This window comes from Cnephaeus nilssonii (genome assembly GCF_951640355.1).
Source record: "Cnephaeus nilssonii genome assembly, chromosome: 1".
In the NCBI taxonomy this organism is placed as follows: Eukaryota; Metazoa; Chordata; class Mammalia; order Chiroptera; family Vespertilionidae; genus Cnephaeus; species Cnephaeus nilssonii.
In genome coordinates, this window is record NC_137072.1 from 95739110 (window position 1) to 95765152 (window position 26043).

General features: G+C 41.4%; 1 protein-coding gene across 1 annotated transcript in view; it reads right to left on the reverse strand.

Annotated features, from left to right (window-relative positions):
• Window positions 1-26043, reverse strand: part of NWD2 (NACHT and WD repeat domain containing 2) — a gene marked incomplete at its 5' end in the record, with an annotated part of 134806 nt that overhangs the window by 78019 nt on the left and 30744 nt on the right. Inside the window, one exon of the mRNA XM_079776677.1 lies at window positions 7142-7230. Within this exon, the coding sequence (XP_079632803.1) occupies window positions 7142-7230 (89 nt within the window). The remainder of the gene's footprint in view (window positions 1-7141; window positions 7231-26043) is intronic.

Here is a 26043-nt window from a genome sequence, read left to right on the forward strand (position 1 = left end):
ACTGCACAAAGGAAGCTCAGCCAGGTTGCAGCTAGGTCCCAGCTTCCTTCAGTGGAGGGATATCTGGCCTCCGACAAAGGATAGTGACTGAGTTGGCCGGCGTGCCTGCTGGTCAAACTCCTGATCGAGGGGACAATTTGCATATTAGCCTTTTATTATATAGGATATACACGGAGTGGCCAGATTATTATGCATTCAGAGATCATAATAATCTGGTCATTCAGTGTAAGTGAAAGCACAGCACTGGCTCTGTGCTTCCCGGCTCACTGTTGTTTATGACCGTCTTCTCTGCGAGACTGCAAACTCCATGAGGGCAGGAACCATGCCTGTTTTCAGCACTCTGGTATCCACTGCACCCCACAACTCTGCCTGGGGCAGAACAGAGGCTCAAGACAGTCTGTGAATAAATGAATAAAGTTCCTTGGACCAAGCACCTTAATCTGTTGTTGGGGAACTAGGACAGACATTGGTGAGGAAGAAAGACAGGAGCCTGAAGGAGACTGCATAGGAGACTGTTCTTCAGACAGGGTAAGAGGGACTTCTAGACAGAACACCACCACAAATGTGACATGGCCTGCCCATTGGGAGATGAGGTCATAGCATCACAATTTTGGAAGCTGAAAGAAGGACACAGCATCATAATTCTGGGAACTGAAAGGAAACAAAGATCAGGTAGAAGAAAAAAGTTTCAGTTACTTTTCAATGGTTTATAAGTAACTAGAGGCCCAGTGCACAATTTTTGTGCATGGGTAGGGTCCCTAGGCCTGGCTGGTGATCAGGGCTGATTGTGGCCTTCTGGCTGCCACCTGCGGCCTTCCTTCATTCTGTGCTGCCTTCTGGTGGTCAGTGCACATCATAGTGAGCGATCCAACTCCCTGTCTCCTGGTCAAACTCCCGAGGGGACTCTTTGCATATTAGCCTTTTCTTTATATAGACTAGAGGCCCGGTGCATGAAATTCGTGCATGGGGGGGTCCCCTCAGCCCAGCCTGCACCCTCTCCAATCTGGGACCCTTTGGGGGATGTCCGACTGCCGGTTTAGGCCTGATTCCGGGGATCAAGCCTAAACCGGCAGTCAGAAATCCCTCTCACAATCTGGGACTGCAGGCTCCTAACTGCTCACCTGCCTGCCTGATCACCCCTAAACTGCCCCCCCCTTCAGCCTTATCACCCCTAACTTCCTCTGCCTGCTGGCCTGATTGCCCCTAACTGCCCCCCTGCCAGCCCCCAACTGCCCCCACCCTGCCAGCCTGGTCGCCCCTAACTGCTCCCCACCACCAGCCTGGTCGCCCCTTATTGCCCCTCCCTGCCTGGTTGTCCCCAACTGCCCCCCTCTGCCGGTCTGGTCACCCCCAACTGCCCCCTCTGCTGGCCTGGTCACCCTACGCAGCCTGCTGTTCAGTCGTTTGGTTGTCCCTCACTAACCCCCCTGCTGGCCTGGTTGCCCCACACAGCCTGCTGTTCGTTTGTCCATCTGGTTGTTTAGGTCATGATGGTCCCTGGTTTTTTATATATTAGGATTATTGACAAAATAAACCTCTTAAATGAGTTTTCTTGTTACTCTGCAAAGACTTGTTAAAAGCTCTCATCTCCCTCCTTTAAGAAATAAAAAAAAGAGAATGGAAAGAAATAGCTATCCTTTGTTCAGAATTTGACAAAAGCTTCATGGTGACTGTACCCAATTTGGACACTTAAATGTCACCTGCAAATGGGATTCTGTTTATTAAAGGATTCATCTTATTGGGTGGTTTTCATTGTTGGGGTAATCAGCCACAATTGAGCAGAATTAAACATTCAGCAAAGTACAGCTCCTCCAGTAAATCTTCCCACAATGCCACTGCTCTCTACTTAGAAACATATTAGGCAGAAGAGTATCTATACACACAAAGTATCAGAAGAACAACAATGCTATCTTGGGAAGTCAGGCATGAGAATTCCAGAAGAGCCAGTCCATGATGCAGAAGCAGTGAGCTGATTATTTTCAATTAAAATAGAGAAATTGAAGGTCAATTATGACATAATGTTTTCCTTCCCTTCTTCCATCTCTGTTCCTCTTCCTTCCTCCTTTTTATAAACTGACTCATGGATGGGAGAAAGATGATGTAACATTTTCACATAATATTAACTTGGTAAAACCTGCTTGGGCTGTGATAGACAGGACCGAAACGCAAAGTGAGCTACACAAATTGCAAAGCTGGTCTGAGGGAAATGATGTGTGGTTTCAATGAGAGGATATGCATTTCACCTGAGAAAGAAGCGGACATTTGATTATTAGGAAATGGGAAAGGGCAGATTAGTTGACAACATGGAGAAAAGACCAAGGGCATCACAACATATCCTGTCAATTATAAAGCCAATGGTGTATTTTGGCAACACAGGAGGCAAAATGCATTTTGAGATTCCTCAGTAGGCAGGGAGTTTGGAAGAAAAATGTGTGCAAAGGAGATGACGGGGCTCCTTTTAGACCAGGAAGGATGCAGTGGGAGAAGAAAGAAGCAATGGAGAAAAGGTAGGTGGAAACAACTAATGAAGAACCTTCAGAGTGAGACTAATTGTTCAATTTAGTAAATATTAGCAAGGTCAAGCTAGTATAAGACTCACATAATTTAACTTAACCTAGAACTTTGATGTGCATGGAGAATGGTAACCATTTATTTAGTCTAAAAGGAGTATGGGTTTCCTGCCCAAGTCTCCATCCAGCCTCTGGTGGAGTGCCTTCCATGTGCCAGACACTTTGTGTTATTGCATTGAATTCTCATAACAATCCTGGGAAATAAACACTGTTCCACTCATTTTACAGAGAGGTCAACTATGTGTCCGAGATCAAGCACTCTGCCCAGTGTCACAGGACTCGTAATTTGTGGACCCAGAATCTGAATCCTAGTCTAACAGAAAAATGTATGCTGTTTCCACTAGACCCTATACATGAAATAACGTGCCGCAATTTATGGAATTTAAAATATCAGTTGTAGGATGCTCCAATAATGTACATTCCACTGAAAAAGATGCACTGCCAATTACATCATCACATATGACACGCTACTAATTTGTAAGACGAATCCTGATTTCTGAGATGTCAAAATGGGGGAAAAGCATGCCTCCTACAATGAATGAAATCTGGTCAATAGTGCTTAAGGAAGATTATCTGAGCAGCTGTGAACAATCTGGACCAGAACACAGAAACACCCAGAGGTAAGGAAAGGTAGGGAAGAGGTTGCCACTGTCATTCAGCTGTGAAGAAAAGGAAGCCTGAGTAAAGACAGAGCCTTGTGACATGGAAAGAGAAGGCGAACTTCTAAGAAACACGTTGGCAAAGGTAAGGGCACTTACTGAACACTGGTAAGTCAAATCACCTAGCATTTAAATGCCTTGTCTTTTTCTGAAGCCATGTGTGTTCTCTGCTCTGAGTGGGGCTGATATTCTTTCCATTCAGTTGTTTCCATCTCTGAGCAGTCAGCCTACATATTTATTACACACAGAAGTGAAGGTCTGGAGCATTTTCATTAATCATCTTAGTTGAAAAGTAAAAAGGACATGCTAGTAAACAGACTGCCACATAGCCACATAGATAAAAGTATGTGGCCTTGCTTAAAATGTAACTCCATATCCTATCAATTTAGGTTAATAAAGATTTAACTAAATGGCTATGTGCCAGATACTTGACTAATCATGGGGATAAGATGAATAAGACACATCCAGCCATGAGAACTTTCCGATCTTACAGAGAGTTGATAAAAAAGTTTACCTAACCAGGTGTCTCATTATCTCCCCTGCTGGCTCTCGTCCATGCCATGACCATTTCTTACCTGAATCATCTTCCTACTTCTACCCTTCTTCCCCACCCCATTCTTGCTCCTCACAGAGCTTGCGTGACTCTTACTCATAAGTCATATAATGTCACTCTTTTCTTTCTTACTCAGTAAAATTCTAAGTCCTTAATCTTGGCCCATAAGGTCCCATATGATCTGACTTTGATGCCACTTCCTACAGTAACTTCTCTTACTCCACTTTGCTTGGCTTCTTTACTGTTCCTAGAATATTCTAAACATGCTCACCCCTCAGGCCATTGCCTACACCCAGCACCTTCCTCCCTAATGTCTCCATGACTTGCTCCATCACTTTCTGCAGATCTATGCTCAAAGGTAGTGTTACTACTGAGTCCTTCTCTGGCATTCCTTACCCCCTTTATCGTAATTGCTTTACTTTATTAGAAACATTTACTGGGGGGAAAAAGCATCTGTTAGCACTGGAATTTATTTGTTGTTTGTCTCTCCTAACAATATTGTATTTCCAACACTTGCAATGTTGACTGCCATGTGGCCAACAAATATGTCTTGAATGAACTGGATGAATGGTTGGGAGTTATGCATAGGATTTTAGGGGAGCAAAGAGAAAGGTATAAGGCATATTCTGGGAGGGACGGGAGACCGGAGAAGTCTCCCATAAGCAAGTAATATTGGGCTGAGACTTCCTTCATTCACATGCTCATACAGGCATTCATTCGTTCATTCAACACATTCTTATGGAGTTTTCCCTCTGTGATACGAACTATTCTAGGACCAGGGATATGGCTGTCACAAAGGCAGACAAGTCCCTGTTCTTGTGGAACTTACACTCTAGAGCAGGCGTCCTCAAACTACGGCCCGCAGGCCACATGCGGATGTTTTTGCCGTTTTGTTTTTTTACTTCAAAATAAGATATGTGCAGTGTGCATAGGAATTTGTTCATAGTTTTTTTAAAACTATAGTCCGGCCCTCCAACGGTCTGAGGGACAGTGAACTGGCCCCCTGTTTAAAAAGTTTGAGGACCTGCGCTCTAGAGGGAGAAAAACAACAAGTAAGCCAATGCATGAGTAAACAAGAAAAACACCCAACATTGGCACATGCAACGCAAAGAACTAAAACAGGATGACGGAAAAGAATGCCTAAGTGGTTACTTTAGACAGGGTCATTAGGGCGGTGACATTTCAGTGGAGACATGAAGGACAATAGGAAGATGATCAGATGAGCCATTCCTATAGAGAGTGAACATCAAGGGCAAAATCCTTAAGTGGGAATGGGCTTGAAGTGTTCAAGGAGCCAGAAGGAGGACATGTAGCTGCATGCAGGGCAGCGGGCAAGAGGAGAGGGCATAACTTAAGATCAGATAGGAAGAGTATTAGGAGTAAATAGGACTTGGGAGGTGATACAGGGGAAGAACCAAATTGAAAAACATTGTAGGTGGCAAGGAGCATGAAATAGATTGGGATGGTTGAGTAACTCGAGGAAATTCATTTCTCCTGGGTTCACTGCACAGCCAAGGATGGATTCTAGACTACGGTGTGGGTAAATTGTTGTGGGTTGTTTTTTTTTCCATGAAGCTTCTGGCACCATATTTTGTTGCAGTTGAAAAGAGAACCATCTCTCTAGAAAACATATCTTCATGGAGATCAATAAACAATCTACCAGAAAAGACCATACCAAGATGTATATTCTTAGGAGGTTCAGTTATTATATTATTTGAGCTCCTATTAAGCTTAGAAGCTAGAAAGCCAATGCAACCTTGCATATTTTAATCTAAACACAACCTGAGACCCGCAAGCTGTCACCATCCCCATTTTAGACACTGAACTGAAGGACTGGCAGGTTAAGCCACTCAATGTAGACAGTTGGGGCTCAGTTCCGCGTCTGCTCTGCCCACCGCTGTTTGCACTGCTGTCCAGCATCTCATCAACTGATTCATTGCACCTGCCTTGAATGATCCTTGCCATCCATTTACTCCACAAATCTTGCTTGCTACAGTTTTTCCTTTGGCATTCTCTGTCTTCTCTGGTGCCTGCCTGTGATTTAGAAAATGTATTCCTCTATTTTTCTCCTCAACTAGTCCTAATCAATACCATGTTTTATGGAAGGTGTTCTGTAGCTCAAAGACTTCCTCCCTCTACTGACAAAAATGACACAAACCCAAACTCCCTCCTTGATGGGATTAATATACTTGCACACATTTCTTCCTCGATAGTAACTGAGTCCCCACGGTTGTCTGAGTCTTTGGGAATCTTGACAGATGGACATTTTTGTTATAGTTGAGATCCTGTTATCAGCAGAACCAGATTCCTCAAAGAAAGTAATGCTAAACTCACAACAAGAAATTTAATTTAGGTTCACAAGTTATCAAGCAAATGGTAACTACTCAATATGTACCAGTTAGTCAGTGCCCTGAACTGTCATTGTCAGTGTCCCTGGCTGACTAATTACTCGTATGTATTGAGATTGAAGTAAACGGAGACTATTACTTTATGCAACATAACAGAAGGCATCATGAGGTCTAACAAGATAAATATATATATATCCAGGAGGAAACCAATGAAGGGTGAAATTTTCTTCCACTAACAAGGATGCCCCGCAAATCTCTAGTACATATTCCTCACTTAAAAATGTAAATACATAGTTAAGACCTAGCACAGGAGAATGAAGATTTCCATTGTAAATGAGGTTGCAAAACAGTCTGCCTAAATGTTATCTGTTACAGGAGTCATTTATTTTTTCAATTTTTGGATGTCCAAGAGAGATCCAAGTTTTCAAGTGCTTTTCTATTAGGCAGCCACATCAGTGATGTCCTCAGATGCCAGGGTTTTCATAACGTTAGCAATGATATGCGCAGTTACTGTCTCTTGCCAGTGTTTTCATAAACTTTAGCAGTTACTTTTTTTTTTTTTTTTGTAAATGGCAAATTCCTGAAATGCTGAAGGCAAGACAGAAGGCAGGGACTGGCTAGACTGCTGAAAAGAAATACCTGTGAGAAAGTTGGTCCCAATTTTTCAGATGCCAAACATTTTTAGAGACCAGAGCTTAAAGGCAGGTGCTCAACAACCTTCACCTTTTTCATAACAGTGGAAATTGTCAAAAAAGCACATAAACGTGGTTAGAAGAAAAAGACAAGGCGATCACAGGCAGGGTCCAAGAAACAGCATAAAAGTACAGAACATGGAAATGGCTAAAAATTTATCTCGATTTTCCAGTGTTTCTTTTTATCCACACTTATAGGAATGACATTTTTCAGGGCTTAAAATTCGTCTTTTATAGCACCCACATTGTGACAAGAAACAAATACAAACAGGAGTTATTTAGCTGACATAATTAAGAATGAAAATAACATCAGAGTTACCTGAAATTCTAATCCATAATTTTCTCTGCAGAATTCTCTCAATTTAGGATACACATTTTCTCTTAGTGCCTGTCTTTCTGCTCCCGTGTCTGTAGTAGAAAAAAAACACACACATAGAAAGTGAATTATGTCCACACATATATATTTCTGGGAAAAAGAAAGCTTACAAATAAACATTAACAATAGTATGATCAAGCTGGGGTGCTGCATTGTGAAATAATGGGGTATTTTACTGGGGCAGTGGGGGGACCTGCTCTTCACCGAGCAGGGGGAGCAGGCACCCACAAGAAGCTCATCGGACAGATGGGAGCCCCACTGCTCACTTCTGTGTGTGCTGCAGAGCTGAGAATTCACAGTTGATCTTTTTTATTTTATTTTTTTTAATTCCTCACCCAAGGACATGGGTGAGAGGGACTGAGAAAGGGGGAGGGAGAAACATCGATGTGAGAGTGAAACATCAACTGGCTGCCTTCCGTATGGGAATGGAACCAATGACCTTTCAGTGCATGGGATGACGCTCCACACCAGCGAGGGCCACAGATGATTCTTTATGCCCAAGTAGACCCTCACATGGGGCTCTTAAATAGCCATACCCCACTGTCTTTGGACAAGGTAGAAGGAAAAATAACAGGGCTATCAGGTGTTTTAGCCCCAATAAGTATAACAACGGATTAATCTAGTTTCTGACTTCCAGAAAATCTAGACTCTATCACCATTTTCTATTGTATTTAGACATACTATGACTTTTACAAAATTTACGACAGTATCCATGTAATCAGCACTGTAATTAGGAAAGGCAAATTGTGGGAGCCAACACCCCAAACTAGCAGATTCCACAAACTGTACAGTCGATCAACCAGCGTTAAACCGAGTAACGTCTCCCACCTTGGATTTAGGGACTTGTATTACATCAGAGAGGGGATTGTTTTACAGGTGCCACATTATGTCACAGCTTGGAAATAAAATATTTTTTATTTTCCATGTCATCAAAAATGAAAGAAGGAACAGAGAACCGGAAACCAGAAGCATCACATGCTGTGGATGCCCTTCATGGTGAATATTTGGCACAGAAAGGGATTCCACGGCCAGTGCTGGATGATGCCTGCCGCAAAGATGACACGAAGATTCTTACAACAGAGAGGCAGCTCCTCGCCCAACAACCTTCAGTGCAAGCTGACACAGAGCTTTGAAAAATGAGGTTAATGTGTTATCTCTTGAAAAGTACCATTTTCTCAATTTACCTCAATCCCAGCCATAACAAGGAAACATTTGCCTACCACCTTTATAGCTGAGGAACCAATTTAAAAGAATTTCCTTATTATTCTCAAGCAGATCTGTCCATGCAAATTCGGCCAGATGCTGTGTTGACCTGCTCGACTTTCCTGCTGTTCTGAAGCGTGTTTTGTGATGTAAGTAACCAGTCTCCAGCGTCTGCAATGCAGCTGCAGCCTGACAGGGTGTCGGGAACCAGTGTTTACATCGAAACGAAAGATTCAATACAAAGTCTTGTAGGTTACCCTCTGATCCAAGTGAAGGGGGTCTTTCCAACAGCAGCTCCCACATGGGCCTAAGTCCAAAGGAAAGCAGGCGGCCCCAACTGAGGACTGGACATTTGAGCAGTGCCCACATGCTGTGATGGCACTGGTGGAGGCAGTATATTAAAGTTTTAAAAAAATGTTATTGATTTTAGAAAGAAAGAAAGGAAAGGTAGAGAGACAGGGTAGGAGAAAGAGAAATAAACATTAATTTGTTGTTTCACTGATTTATGTATTCATTGGCAGCTTCTTGTAGGTGCCTTGACTGGGGATTGAACCCATAACCTTGGCATATCAAGATGACACACTAACTAAGCTACCAAGACAGGGCCTTAAGCTTTTATGATTTTATTTTATTATTATTTTTTAAATATATTTTATTGATTTTTTTACAGAGAGGAAGGAAGAGGGATAGAGAGTCAGAAACATCAATGAGAGAGAAACATTGATCAGTGCCTCCTGCACACCTCCCACTGGGGATGTGCCCACAACCAAGGTACATGCCCTTGACCATAATCGAACCTGGGACCTTTCGGTCCGCAGGCCGACGCTCTATCCACTGAGCCAAACCGGTTAGGAAAAGCTTTTATGATTTTACATAATTTATATAATCTTGGAATCAAACGCCCATCCTTCCTCACCCCATTTTAAGTGATGAAAGCTGACAGTACTCAAACATTGTCTCTAAAAGGCTACAGATGTTTAAACCCAAAATAACAACAACAAAAAATCACTATAAAAATAAACACAATCAGATGTGGAAGTTGAAAATATATTAAGCAAGGACTATTGTTAAGATATATTTTTTAAAAAGTATCAAAATAATACATGCAAGAAGATGAAATAAGGAACAGAAATTATTTGCTTCTTAAATTTTTTTATAGTAATCTTACCACTAGATACTGAGACATGAATGTGCAATAATCAGGAGGTAAGACAGAAATACAGTGTATAGTTACTGACATTTACTGAGTGCTTAGAGTCTAGTTGTGTGCTAAGTATTTCTATGTGCATTTTCTTAGTCACTTCTGACAACAACCCTATGGTATAGGTAAAATTGTTCTTCCTTATTTTTTATAAGAGGAAACAGAAAAATAGAGTAGTTAAGATACTTACCTGAGGTCACCTGACCACTAAGAGAAAATGGATTGGAATCTAAACAGTCATGTCACAGTTTGCTCTAACCATGGAAAATATGCAACTGTGCAAAGAATCAGTCTTTGAAAACGATAAATGTGGTAACTTCATAGAATGGTTAAGGGATGCTGAAGTCCTGATGAAACAAATAAAACCCACCACTGAATTACCCTTAATGGGTGCATCCCTTTTTATAATATACCCATCAACAGCCAACTCATCAATAAGTTGTCTTTCTCCATCTATCTCTAAGCAAATCCAGAATGAGTCTACTTCTCTGCACCTCTGGTGCAAGCCAAACTCTTCTCTCATCCGGACTCTCTCTCCCTATTTCCATACTTGCTCCTTCAGGCCATTATCCAGAGAGCAACCAGACTGATCTTTTAAAAATATAATCAGATCACATCACTATCTTGTTTATGTCCCGCCAGCAGCCCTTCATGGAACTTGAAATGAAATCCACACTCCCTACGTTGACTGTTCTCCCTCTCCCTGAGCTCATCTCTCAGCCCTTTCCCAGTTCATGTCACTCCAGACTGGCGTAGCTTTGGTTCCAGATTCTGTCACTCGTGGCCTTTGCTCTAGCTGCGACTTCCTCCCGGAACACTTAGTTCTTAGTCCTGTGACCACATAATGGCATCGCCTGTCATTCAAGTGTCCAATTGAATGCCACCTCCTCAGAGAGCCCTTCTCTACAGCACCACTCTCTCTCACATCACCCTCTTTAAATTCTTTGCACATTACTCATCACGACTGTTGGTATTTATTTGCTTCCTATCTGTCTCCCCCACTGCAATGTGAGCGCAAAGGGAGTCAGGACCTTCTTTTGTCTCATTCACTGCTGCATCCCCAGTGATTAAAGTCCTTCTCAATCAAGGAAGGAGTGAATGAGAAAGCCCACACAGGCACCAGTGACAAAAATGAGCTGACAGGCGATGCTTCCCTGTAGTTACCTCCAGAAGGAGAAAGGTCCCCTTGATTCTGGATAAATATAGAATCAAGACTAAGTGAAATGCTGGGGAATAAAGCCACGGGATTTAGGAAGTTGGTTTCATGAGGTAAGTAAATAAATTGTAATATTGGTTTCTTTTCCGTGTTTCTGGACGAATAGGAACACGTTTTATACCAAGTTACGGTGAACCTCTCTAAGAATGTGAAGGGAACCTATTCACGTATTTGAGAGGCATTCTGTTACTAATAATGTTACAAAAATGACTCAGATTGTCCCTTATATTTTTATTAGATAATGATTGGCTCTGGAAATGGAACAGTACTTAAGATAGAATGGATTGATTATGATGGTTGACAGATAAGCTGGCTTCATTACATAAAAAAAGCCTGATTCATACTGATAGCAAATCCGGATGTTGGCAATTGAAAAACACTAGAATGTCACGAACAGGAAAAATTAAGTCACAAAATGTCACAGACAAAAAGGAACCTCTTTAAAAAGTATGGATCAGAGACAAGATATGTCATCATTTACTCTTTATACAGAGTCAGTGCACCCATTTGTATCGGCCTAGCTCCTTCATGCTTCGAGAAAAGGCACATTAACACTTTGGCAGCACGATTAGGTTCTCAAGAAGTTGCTTTCTCAATAATTCCTCAGTGATTTCAGAGTTAATGAAGGCCTCTGTGCAGTGTCTGCGCTACCCATAGGAAGAGCATTCGTTGGGGGAGAAATGTTAATCAATATTATCATCCTACTTCAAGAAGGGTCTGGATTAATTCCAAATCTGTATTAAAAATAAGGGTGCCCAAATGATCTTGTTGGTTTGGAACCTCTTACTGCCCCTCCCTTATGCAAAGTGAAGGCCATGGACAACAGACTACGTTTTTTCCTTTGTGGCAGCTCAGAAAATGTATTTAGGATCCACCACACACCCTCTGCTTACAGCTGCTGCTGCAGCCTGGTCTCCAGGGTTCTATACATTTGCTCTTGCTGGGTTCTCCCTCTTTACCTGGAACCCTTAGCCAGTCACGCATCTGGACATGTACCTGGCTTTTGTTGTTGTTGTCTGGGTTGATTTCTTTTTTGGCAGCTTCCCAGAGGCTGTCTGTCTCTTCTCCCTCTAAGTCCTCTGTGCCCAACCACCCACAATCACCCTTCCTTATTTCAATATCACCAAATCCTGTCAATTTAATCATAAACATCTTTTGAATTTGGCCACTCTCTATTTTTGCCCTTACCACTTCTGAACCCAGAGAACTTAAAAAAGACTCCTTTTTCATTTAATTATCTGTCCCTCTTCATCACGACAAAACGTGAACTAATTTACTCATTGAAGATGTATGTCGGCATCTGGTGGCCCAGAGGATAGATGTTCAGCAGGTGTAAATGTGTGTTCTAGCTAAGTTCCATCTTCTGCTCTTCACCAAGTCCCTCCAGAGTATTTTTCAGATACAAGTTAAGCCTGAACTATCTATGTGTCGACACATACTACTTTCCATGTTCAGAACTCCCTATCTATTGCATTCTCTCTGCTTAAACTCCCATTGTTCTGAGTCCCAATCAAAGGCAGCACACTTTGTGAATTCTTACTAGTCAGAGACAGATATGCCGTCTCTAGGTCACCCCACAGCACTCTGCTCACCTCTACATATCATCATGTACTGTATGTACTGTATTATAATTATTTATTTTTCTTTTGTTTCCACCATTAGACCTGTGAATTCATGGAAGACAGGGACTTTCTCATACACATCTTTACAGAAATTAGAGCAGACTCCAGAACATCGATAGAACTCAATAAAGGATTGAGCAAACAGATGCTATTCTAATGAAAACATTAATTAAGTCCAACCAAAGAATTAATTTGTCTCCATCAAGCTAACATAAATCAAAATCCACTGTCATTTTCAAAGAATAGTTGATTATTTTAACATTAATAGTCATGTGTGAATCTAGGGTGGTGCTATAAAAAATATATGACGGAGCTTAGCAGATCCTCTTCCCAATAAGCAATAATAAAACTGAACAAAATTGTCAAAATCAGCATTTAAATGCAATGTAAACTGACCAAAGACCAAAGGCATAAACCAGATAATCAGAAAGTGATTATTCATGAAAAACAACTGAATTTTGGGTAAGAACAGTTGAGTCTATGGTATTCTTGCCTGGGCTTCTCCCATTCCTCATTAACCACATTACCCACTCTCATCTTAGAAAAGGTCAAGCTGTGAACATCAATGACTTCATTGCCAGAGAGGACTTGCCCGATTTGGAGCTGAGCGTGGGAAATCTCCATGCCCATCGCTGTTATTCGTAGTGGTCATGGTCTCAGAGGAGACAAATGGGAAGTCTAGTGACTCAGCCAGTCTGTGGCTTCATTCATATTTAATAAGGACATCAAGGAAATAAACAGCCATCAAGGGCCTTGATAAGTTCTCCGCAAATTCCTGGCTGATGGGAAGGCTACCCACAAGCAAATTCCTGGCTGATGGGAAGGCTACCCACAAATATAGGAGAAGACTAAAAAACTATCCACATATTCCTGGCTGGCTTTGAGCCTCTGTGTACATGGGTAGTGAAAACACGAGAAGGCCTAGTGGAAAGTAAAAGCTGGGGCAGATTTAAACACTGACTAAACTTTGCATTTGTCCCTTCGTGAACACAGATGCAAAAATCCTTAATAAAATACTTCCAAACTGAGTCCAGCCACATACACACCAAGACCAAGTGGGATTTATTATAAGAACGAGAGGTTAGTTTAACATACGAAAAAAATTAATGTAATATGCCACATTAATAAGAGGCCATCACCAGGTGATCATTCCATGGTCCAGAAAAAAACATTTGGTAAAATCTAAACCCAACCAAGACAGAAACTCAGCCACAAGGAACAGAAAGGAACTTCCTCACTCTGATAAAGGGCATCTAGACAAACCCTACAGTTAGCACCATACTTCATGGTCTAAGATGAAGGTTTTCTACCTATGATCAGGAACACTTTCTTGCCACTTCTATTCATTGGAAAGGGAAAAAGAAAACAATTTTTATTCGCTGATGACAAGATCTTATATTCAGAAAATCTTGAGGAATCCATAGGGAAAAAAAACAACAAGAACTAATAAACAAGTTGTTGAAACCCAGAAGGAACAGACAATATGAGTAGTTGTGGATATATAAGAGAGTCTTTATTGTAGGAGCCAGTGGCCATGTAGCCATTGCAAACAAGGAGCCACTAGACAAAACAGTCCTTCAAAGCAAAGTCCCATACGGTAGGTACCCGCACACCAGCTAGGTAACATCATCTTTACACAAAGCAGTAGCCCCTGTCCCCATAGCCACATCTGAGCAGCTGCCCGCTGCCTCTAGACCCACTGCCTCTCATAGTAGCCCATCTGAGTTCTCTAACTTCAGTAGCCTCAGTAACGTACTTTAATACTACTCAGACAAAACAGGCTTCTTCCCAAAATAGTGACCTCACTGTGTTAGGTCATGGACGGGCACGCTTGTGCAGTGTACCGCGAGATTACTGTGGCCCTCCACCTGCGTACAGTCCTTGGGACACCCTGATTAAGATTTCCATGCTAGGAGTGGCCTTGGACATCTGGCGTACTAAACACAAGGCCTCAATATTCCAATTGGCCTCGAGCATCCAGCCTACTCTGGTATGGTTCCCACACAAGTTCAGCAAGGTCATTGAATATACTGTACAAAATCAGTATTTCATAATAAAACAACCCAAAAATGAGATAAAAAACAATTACATTTACAATAGCATTAAAATAATAAAACACTGAAAAAAAATTAACAAAAGAAGTGCAAGACATAAATTACACACTATAAAACTTTATGGAGAGAAATAAGATCAAAAGGGAGAGACATTTCGTCCTCATGGACTGGAAGACTCAAGATTGCTAATTGGAAATCCTCACCAATTACAGGTTTGAGATTCTCTAAACTGATGTATAGATCCAACACATTCGCTATAAAAATCCCAGCATACTTTGCTATTTTCAGAAGAAAAAAGTTCTTCAAATTAGCATAATTCATCTCTAATTATTCTCTTCCTTTCATGTTGAAGTCTATTTTAAAAAACTTAGAAGGAACTATACATGGCATCTCAGATCTACTCATTCAACTAATATATAATCTGAATTTCACACTCCAGTAGTATGATTTCACACACATACAGTTCTCAACAAGGGCTTGTTGCCACATTAAAATTTACTGACTGCTAGTGGTTCTTTCAAAATAAAAGACACACAAGGCGCATGTAGCTTAGCCCTCAAGCACTCAAATATATTGGGGCCAAACAGCAGTCAGCTAAGAATGGCATCCCCAATAGTTCTAGAATAGAGGGATACGAAGGATTCTACTGAAGCACACAGAGAGGGATTCCTGCTTTTGTCTAATGGTCGGGGAGAGTTGAACACAGGCGATGACAATTAGCTTAGGACTTGAAATATAGCCACGATTTTGTCAGATAGAAAGGAAGAAATACCTTGTAGAAGCCGTAGCAGCATGAGCAAAATGAGAAAGGCTTAAAAAGTGCATGATGTGTCTGAGGCACCTCGAGTGGTACAGTTTGATGTAGTACAACCTATGGGGTTATATTATAACAAGTCTTTTGAGGTTCCTCCGTGAGCTGGGAATTGGGGTTGTAACAGCAATTCTCTCTCATAATCAAATGGGAAAGACCAGAATCCATACAGAGGAACATACAGAACAAAAGCAATTCAGCCCACATTTCAGTTAACGAAAAGAAAAAGATCTTTCAGACCAGGCGCAGTGCCACTGTCTCTTCAACTGACAGGGGCCACCTGCACCTGGCTGGCTGCGCTGTGGAGTATTTCATCAATGAGCCAGTCCTCCACTCGTCCAGACACTCTGCGGGGTGTCAGGAAATCAAAGGAAACACGGCACGGCCCCCAACACAAAGGAACTTGTATTTTAGACAGAGTTAAAACTAAGGTCCCTATTGAACACAGAAAATGATCCCACATTGAACTGAATGCAGCACATTCTAGACACAAGGCTAATTTTGAGTCCCAAGTTGGGGAAAGATTTCAGGGAAGCAATGACTTGAACATGAGCAGAATTCAGTTTGGATCTCCATGTATGCCAGGATACCTCAGTGTCTTGATACCTGCTCAGATGGGAGTTTGGGGTAGGAGGTGAGCCAGGTAAGACTCGCTGGCCCCAGTTCTCTACCTCGATCTTCTAAGGGGATGAACCTCATCGCTGGGGCTAACGGGAGAAGTCATCAAATGTACTAAAGTATGTTACAAATGTATTTTGAAATATCCAGGGATTGTTAGATCTGATATTTAGTGACATTAAAAACAAACGAACACTGTGTGATTCTGTTCAGATGAATAACCTAGTCAAACAGATGTTCAGTTTGAGCTGCTTCAGTGTCTACCGAGTCAGCTCACATTCAGAGAACATTTCCCCTGTTTTCAAGAAGTGACATAATGCCAGCCAAGCATCTGAGGTGCTACCTACACCAGAGGCATATAATAGATGGTGTCTTAATTTTAATGTTTTGAGAAGAGTTTAAATACCTTGATCGTTGGAGATTTATGGTTGTGTTTATCTGGTCTCATCACTAATGGGGATAATTATCGTAGTGACATCACACCGTAAGAAGAACATTAATACAGTTTACACAGAAGACAACAGCGAAACAGAAAGTTTTAGTAAAGTTATCCTCTCACACTAATGCATTTATGAATAATATATTATTATTATTAGTGTGAACTTCTAAATACTACTCAGAGCTAAACGTTGTATATGTTTCCTTTTAATCCATTAAAGGATGTTTTCACGTTTCTTTTTTCCAAAGTATCAATACTGAAATGTTACAAAAATACTTTCAGCATTTGCTTTCAAATGAAATATTCAATGCCCAATGCTTTCATGGAACATTTTACCTTAAAAATCCATTATACTAAAAGTAAATATCTGCATGGAGCCCACTAGACTGATGTAATTAAAATTAAATTTACAAAAAGGTAATGGAGATTTTATCAGCAATAGCATGCAATTCAATACAGCAGCTGAATCACTGGAGATTTTTTTCCCCTATATAATTTTATTTGGGATAAACATAATGTTGCAGGGTGTTTTTTTTTTTTTTTTTTTGTCTCACAGCAATCCTTAGATTATTTTTGTTACAGCAACTTAATTTTATTACAAGTTACTAAATAATGCAAGAAAGCCAAAGTGATAGGAAGGTAAGAATCTGGCCACATTTAGTTACTTATAAACTGAACTAACTACTAACTGCTAATAAGTCTAGTTATCCCTGCAGCATGCCCTGGGCTGCTTGGGGCCTCAGAGGGAGAAGGCTAAATTCAAGCCTTTGTGTTTTTTCTTGGTGTTTTTTTTTTGGATATGGTCTTTTTTTTTTTTTAATTTCTCTATTGATTAAGGTATTACATATGTGTCCTCATCCCCCCATTACCTCCCCCCAATGCACCCCATCCCCCCCGACTCATGCCCTTACCCCCCTGTTGGCTGTGTCCATTGGTTAGGCTTATATGCATGCATACAAGTCCTTTGGTTGATCTCTCCCCCTTACCCCCACCCTCCCCTACCTTCCCTCTGAGGTTTGACAGTCTGATCGATGCTTCTCTGTCTCTGGATCTGTTTTTGTTCATCAGTTTATGTTGTTCATTATATTCCACAAATGAGTGAGGTCATGTGATATTTACCTTTCTCTGACTGGCTTGCTTCAAAGAAGCCCGGTGACTGCTTTTAGGTTTGCTCTCAGGGCCTCAGATGGGACAAAGCTGCATATTTTAACAAGTCTGATTAAACCCCAATATTCTCCTATCATTCCTTCACTGAAGGACCCTTTAAATCCTGCTCTTAGACTTGTTTCTTTCTGAAACAGTAGCACAGCCAGTTCTAGATTACACTCATACAGCTAATCTAATAAATCAGTAATTTATCTGGGGTGTGAAGAGTGGAAATGATGGTGGCTCTTCACATCAAATACTCTTACCTTCTCATGATAAGAACCTACTGGGCTGACCCCATCTCTTCCTCCAGCCCTCACTTTTTTTGTCACTTTCCTCCTTGCCCTCTATGTTTCCAATGTTCCAACATGCCAGGCATTTTCTCGTGCTGTTTCCACATGCCTGCAGTCTAACTCCTGCATACCCACCACTTCACCCTAGCTCACTCCCGCCTGCCCTTTAGCTATCAGCTTAAAGGCAACTTCTTCCAGGAGGCCTTCTCTGACTACCTACATCCTCCCCTGAGGCCTAAGTTCTAGCCTCCCACTATACACTCCTGTAACACTGCATTGGGATTTGTGATCCTCGGCACAGTTATAATTACTAATGATGGCCTTCAACTCGGCTGAAGCTCCCGGGGGCAGGAACCATCTTATCTTGTTCAGGGCTGTATCCCCATTGCCTGACACATAGGAGAGGCTCAGGAGGTATTTTCTGAACATAATAAATGAATGATTACCAGGCATTGGCTATGTGTCAATCCCCTGTACTGTGACTTCTACATGTTTTATTCACCTTGGTACCCTGCATGTCTAGCCCAGTAATTGGTACAACGTAAGCGCTTAATAAACGCTGGCTGAATTTATTTCTGAAATGATATGTTTATCTGACTTACCAAGGAGTTTCCTCCTCCATTAGCTTACCTGTAACTATGAAAAAGGAGTTAGAAGATGGCTGGAAGAGAAGCAGAAACGACATCCTCAGAAAAGATACCGATGTGAAAATGAAAAGGGGCTTGCTCATTCAACCTTCATTACAAAAAGCCACTGCACACCTCAGGAATTAAAAGGAAAATAAGGCAAAGCTAACATACCGATGTAAAGTATATGTGGAATGAACAAAAAGACAATAGAAAACAACCAATTACTAATAATTCAGCACAATATTATTTATCTCCTTTTTTTTTTAAGAGTTCAGTTGTATTTCAATTGCTAACAAATATGATTCATCCCATGTGTCCAGGCCTGTTTCTTTATGTTCCTAACAGCAGGCTTCAGCTAATCCCGTGAAAACCAAACACTAATTTAGTTCTATTGTTTAGCACTGAGTAATAAATGAAAACGGGCAGCTCACAGCAATTGCTATTTTTCCGCAAACCCTGCTGCCTGTGCATATGGGCTGTGCCCGAGGAGGCAGAAGAGATTGTGATGTCTGACTTCCATGCCAGAATATAACCACTAAACCTCCACAGTAATAATGAGTGGCTGATTAAACCTCTGCACATGCTATCTTGAAACATTAATACATAAATTAGGTTGACAATGAGGAACACTATAAATAACATGTTTAATTTGATAGCTTGGCTATTGTAATAAATTTAACAACGGTTTCTCCCTCTTGCTATATTCATTTTCACCTCGGGGTTAAGTGATACTGGCTAAAGTGATCCGGGAACAGGAGGAGGCATTTGCAGAAGGCTAATGTGTGAAATTAATTTTCTTGCACTGGCTTTACTCCTGTGGACATACAGGATCCACATAAAACAATTCACATCAGAAAATACCCTCTCTTCTTTATACTGATTTTTCTTTTCTTTCAGTGTCATGAAACTAAGTTAAGCTTGGTGAGAACGCAAGCAGTCGAGATTCATTCGCAAGTTAACATTCACACGGACCTCCTCAGTAATGCTCCAGGTACCGTGACACTGTTCCACTAAACCTCACAGTAACCACGTGCACAGCATCATGATCTCTATTTCACACATGAGGAAGCTCAAAGTTGCTAAGTAACTCGCTGAAGTGCACACAAATTTCACTGGTCAATTCATGACTTAATCCTGCGCTACACACTCCAGAGTCCACGTTCCTTCTACAGTCCCAAACACAGACTCTAATCCTTGACCCTCTCGACCCCATGCAATTGTCTTTGCACGTGCATACTTTGATTTGACTAATATCTAAGTTAGTTTCTTCTGAAGGTACTTTCCCATCCCAGGATGGAGGGGCCAGTTCAAAGTCATGGAATATGTCAAGAAAGAGTTGCTGTTAAATGCGCTTTTCCAATGAGCCCGAGTGTAATTTGGATACTTCCACACTAGGATATCTTGGGGATTTCATGATCACTGCTGTTACTGTTAACAAAAGTGCTGAGGACCGAAGAGTCGTTAAGGCTGATGCTAGATACAACACAACAGTACATAAAAATGATTAATGTATCCAATCATATTAGAGAGTTAAAGTTTTTTTACAGATGGCAATAAAAATTTTATTTGGAAATAACAGTTGTGCATGAAGTGATACTCTGTGATGCTATATCTTTTTTGTTCAGCCAACTAAATACAGGAACATTGTCCTCTGTAGATTTCTACTGGCGATACCTTTAAACGATTCGCCGCCACACACAAGCTGAAGGTCAGCTGACGCTATGATTCTAACACCAAGATGCTTCAAGATCCCCATAGGTACGTATATGAGGAGTCTTCAAAAAATCAGAGTGACATTCTTTTTAGCATAGGTTTGATGCTAAAGCAATCTCTTTAATTTATATTTTCATTTAACTTATTGGGTTGATATTGGTTACTAAAGTTATATAGGTTTCAGGTGTACAATTCTACAATACATCATCTGTATATTGTATTGTGTGTTCACCATCCCAAGTCAAGTCTCTTTCCATCCCCACTTATCTCCCCCAACCCCTCTTTTACCCCTCCCAAATTCTATCACTTGGATGGCACAAATAGTTGACACTTTTAAACAGAATACCCTATATTCTGAGTGTTAAAGAGGACAGAATTTTCTGCATATAAAATTTTTTTATGAGAAAAAGCAGCTTACTGTAAATTTCTACATAAAACTTTCAAGAGAATAATGTGAAGATAAAATACCTGGATATATATTAGAATCCCAAATAAAGTAAAAATAAGTTAACTAAAGATAATTTGGTAACTATTATCCAGTTCAAATGAAATCAAAACATATATGCATTCTCAAAGAAAATTAAATGTTAGAAAACAGCACCTTTCATGTCAACAGTGTCAGTATAATAAAAATGAATTTGTAAAAACAATGCCTAATTATCCTTTTCATTTGATTCTTGGGTACTTATAAACATTGTAAATCAGTATGGCCTTATTTTCTTATCTGTACTACTATAAATATATTATTATATTGTGCATTATCAGAAGGTCTTAGAGATCAGCCAATGAAATCCTACTTCACCATACAGGAGTAAACTTTTAGGATAATTATTTACAAATTTGTTTTGGTAAACCCTAATTTTTTTCCCCCTAAGAATTCCAGAGCTTTGGAAAAATAACCAAATGTTATTGAATTACAGAGAACATGTATCAGCGATCATTAAAAAAAAACACACCCACAAAATAGTCTATTTCCTTCAAAGTTACATTAGCTGTAAAGTTGGCTGGAAAGGGAGACACATGGACTAAATTTGAGTTCTGCCAATACTTACGGTAGCTTGACTAGGCTTCTGGTACTCACTGGTAAAATCAGTGTCTGTGTGTGTGTGTGTGGGGGGGGGGGTGTTGTGTGAAGCAAGGAGTGTTAAATTATGTGGTATCCAAGGTCATATGCAGTTACCAGATTAAAAGAACAATCAATCACACTCTCTTTAGACATGGAAGTAAATGTCTAACTGTGGAGTTGGTGGAGAGAGGCACTTCCCTGATGAATGGATTATTGAGTGTCATCCCCGAAGGCAAACAGGCTCCCAGCATTTCTGTCTATAACCCCCACCACCTCCAGGCACTGAAGGGACACGAGGAGAGTAGCTACAAAGACACAAATGTGCAGCCTTGTTCTGGGGGACAGTCAGCCACAAGGGATATCCAAGTGTCCTGAGCACTGGTCTCACTGGTGTTGGCCAGAGAGAGATGTGAACCTCACCTACAGTTACCATAAGATAGAACTAAAATCGTCCAGTGTCACTAAGAACTCTTAATGGCATATATAAGCACACAAGTTAAAGCGCACACATTACAGAGAACATAAGTGCTATCTTTTAGAAATTATTTTGGCTGTCAAAAAAGATGGGCTTGGTCTTCATAGAGAATTTCTCCTAAAGCCATATGTATTGAGCCTAAGATGCCTCCAGACTTGGATAAAACAGATTGCTGCATATGAAAATATTCCTGATATGCATTCTAATTTGTACATTTTGGTGGGGGAAGGCTTTTCATTGATCACAGAAGACTGCATCTGAGGCAAGTTCAGTAAATGATTCTGCAATGACTGCAGCACAGCCAGTGGCTTGGAGCTTCAGAGTCAGGCAGAAGAGGATGAAAGTTCTGCCTTCCCCACACAGTAGCTGCGTGACCTTGGGCAAGTTACCCAACCTCTCTGAGCTTCAGTTTCCTCATCAGTAAAACAGGGATAATAATAGTGGCGTCATCATAATCTGTAACATTATGTAAATAACTTAGTAATCATGCAAATTCCTGGGTGTTAATTAAATGGTACCTATTATAATGACATTATTGACATTTGTTAATTAATTTATTTCTTACAACCCTAAAAGGAGGAACGTTGATACAACTTTTAGAATTATGAAAGTGAGAGCATTGAGAGGTTAAGTAATTACTCATGGTATAACTATACCCACAATATTCAGCAAATGCTATATAAGCAGAACTCAGGGAAGGAGAAGATAATGCCTCAAAACCTAAAATCCTATCTAAGAAAAGAGTAATATGCAAATTGACCATCACTCCAAGACACAAGATGGCTGCTCCCCTGTGGTCAAAGATGGCTGCCCCCATGTGGGCACAAGATGGCCGCCACAAGATGGCCAGCAGGAGAGGGCAGTTGTGAGCAATCAGGCCAGCAGGGGAAGGCAGTTAGGGGTGACTAGGCTGGCAGAGGAGGGAAATTGGGAGGGACCAAGCCTGCAGGGAGGGCAATTGGGGGGGACCAGGCCAGCAGGGGAGGGAAGTTAGGGGTGATCAGGCCTGCAGGGGAGGGCAGTTGGCAGGGACCAGGCCTGCAGGGGAGGGCAGTTTTGGGGGACCCAGGCCTGCAGGGGAGGGCAGTTGGGGGCGATCAGGCCAGCAGGGGAGGGCAGTTGGGAGGGACCAGGCCTGCAGGGGAGGGCAGTTGGGGGCGAGATCAGGCCTGCAGGGGAGGGCAGTTGGGAGCGATCAGGCCTGCAAGGAAGGGCAGTTAGGGGTTACCGGGTCAGCAGGGGAGGGCTCTTGGGGGCGACCAAGCCTGCAGGGGAGAGCAGTTAGGGGCAATTGGGCCAGCAGCGGAGCAGTTAGGTGTCTATCAGGCTGGCAGGGGAGTGGTTAGGGGGTGATCAGGCTGGCAGGCAGAAGCAGTTCGGGGCAATCAGGCAGGCAGACAAGTGAGCTGTTGGGAGCCAGCAGCCCTGGATTGTGAGAGGGATGTCTGACCACCCGTTTAGGCCGGATCCTGGTGGAATCAGGCCTAAACAGGCTGTCGGACATCCCTCAAGGAGTCCCAGATTGGAGAGGGTGCAGGCTGGGCCGAGGGACCCCCCCCCCCCGTGCATGAATTTCATGCACCGGGCCTCTAGTCCATATATATAAAGGCCTAAGTGACTGGTCGACTGGACGACCAGTAGCTATGACACGCACTGACCACCAGGGGGCAGATGCTCAACACAGGAGCTTCCAAGTGACAGCAACTTTACAGAATGCCCTCTCGCACTAGGGGACCCCTCGGGGGATGTTGAACTGCCAGTTTCGGCCTGATCCCTGCAGGCCAGGCAGAGGGGCCCCACCGGTGCACGGATCCTCTAGTAGAGACATATTATGCAAACAGGTTCAGCGTAATACAAATACAAATCCAGTAAATGGTGCCTCTGTGCATTCACATGGAACTGCCCCTGAATATTTCTACAACTCCAAGGACATGAACCTCATAAGGATTCAGAATGACTGGAAGGTCAATGGGTCTCACTTACTGCTTCACAGGGTGAGAGTTTACTATTACTACAGCCACAAACTGCATTCACTGGGCAAGAAACAGTATCCGAGTAGACAAAGTCATAGCATGCACCTACATCCCTTCAGGGCCAGGGAATAAAGCAGGTTCAGGGGAGAAAACACAGTGTTATTCTGCAATTTTTTTTTCCTACCTCAGAAATAGGGCTATAATGTAATCACAGTTTACAAGCCATATAGATATTTTTCAATCTGAGAGTTGATTACACACCTTATGCTTAAGGTCATAGGGTATGTTTTGGTTTCCTTGTGTGTGTCTTTAACAGCCTTCTATTGAAAGAACTGTGGCTTCTACAAGAAATATGCTGGTGATTTTAAGTTGTGAGACTATTAACTTATATTACTGCACACTAACGATGTGTGCATAGCTGCTCTACATATTGCCAGAGAGAAGCAACATTTTCTTGGTGTCCTGAAGAGAAACCCTGAAGACAGTGTTTTGTATGGAAAAGCCAGATCTTTCTACTTCTCCCTAGGTAATCATAAAGGTTTACAAAGCTATGCTGAGCCAGACTACTTTTTGGTGTTTGTTTGTTTTTTGGTGTATTTTATGTGTGTATGGTTGAAATGATGTGTCATAGCAGCCCAATCACATGCCACTGACAAGGTGGCACCCATCACGAAGGACAATGACAGTGACGTCAGAGCCAACTCTCCAGCAATGTACAAGCTGTCAGAATTTTCAGTTGTTTGTCCGCTTTGGTAGAAAACACCTATTTTTGTTTTATTTTATTTTTTAAAATATATTTTTATTGATTTCAGAGAGGAAGTATGAGGGAGAGATGAAACATCATTAATGAGAGAGAATCATTGATCAGCTGTCTCCTGCACACCCCACACTGGGGATCAAGCCCGCAACCCAGGCATGTGCTCTTGACCGGAATTGAACCCGGGACCCTTCAGTCTGCAGGCCAATGCTCTATCTACTGAGCAAAACCGGCTAGGATGAAAGCAACTATTTTTAAAGATGGATTTACATTTATGCAAATACATGCTTTGCATCAGATTCCTTTTCCCTATTAAAAAAAGTTCCTTTTCAGTTGCAGTTTATACTCAGTAGTATGTTGTATTAGTTTCAGGTGTACAGCATAGTAGACAATCATATACTTTACAAAGTGCTCCCCCGATATTTAAGTACCCACCTGGCACCATACACAGTCATTATAATATTACTGATTATATTTCCTATGCTGTACTTACTACGTGTACCAGTTAATAATGCGGATTTTGTAATCAAAGAAAACACAATAATTTCAAGAGAAACATCAAAAGTACTTTATTCAAAGTAATGTCCATAGCTAGCTACACATTTCCCCCATCTTTCAGGTAATTTGTGGATACCGTCCCAATAGAACTTTTCCTGTTTTGAGGCAAAACATTCAGAGACCAAATTTTCCACTTCTTTGTACGTTTTGAAGTGCTGCTCAGAAAGTGCGTGTGCCATCGATCGGAACAAGTGGTAATCTGAAGGAGCAAGGTCTGGTGAATACAGCGGGTGGGTTAATACTTCCCAGGCAAGATCTTTTAACGTGTCTTTAACTGGTTTTGAAGTGTGTGATGGTGCATTATCATGAAGCAAAATTACTTTGCCGTGTCTTCTGGCACATTCTGGTCATTTTACCATCAAAGCGTGGTTCAAATTGATTATTTGTTGTCGGTAGCGATCAGTATTAATGATTTCACCTGGTTTTAGAAGCTCATAATACACCACACCATCCTGATCCCACCAAACACAGAGCATTGTCTTCTTTCCAAAGCGATTTGGCCTTGCAGTCGATGTTGATGGTTGACCTGGATCAACCCATGATTTTGTGCATTTGGGATTCTCAAAATAAATCCACTTTTCATCACCAGTCACAATTCGATGCAAATAAGACTTCCTTTTGTGCTGTTGAAGTAACATTTTACTGATGACTTTTTGGTTTTCCATTTGTCTTTTGTTCAGTTGATGTGGCACCCATTTTCCTTCCTTTAAAATCTTTCCCATTGCTTGTAAATAATTAGAAATTGCTGAGCATCGTTTAATCTTTCTGCAAGTTGTTTTTGAGTTTGACACCCATCTACATCCAATAATGCTTGTAATTGTTGGTCTTCAAACTTTTACGGTTGACCTGTACGTTCTTTGTCTTTCACATCAAAATCATCACTTTTAAAGCGTTTAAATCGCGTTCACAAGCATCTTGAGATGGAGCATGTTCACCATAAGCTTCCCGAAGTATATGCTAACTTTCAGCAACACTTTTCTTTAAAATAAAGTAATGAATTAAAACTTCCTGCAAATGCTCTTTTTTTTTTTGGCATGAAATTAGACATTTTTAAGCGTAAAAATATCTATA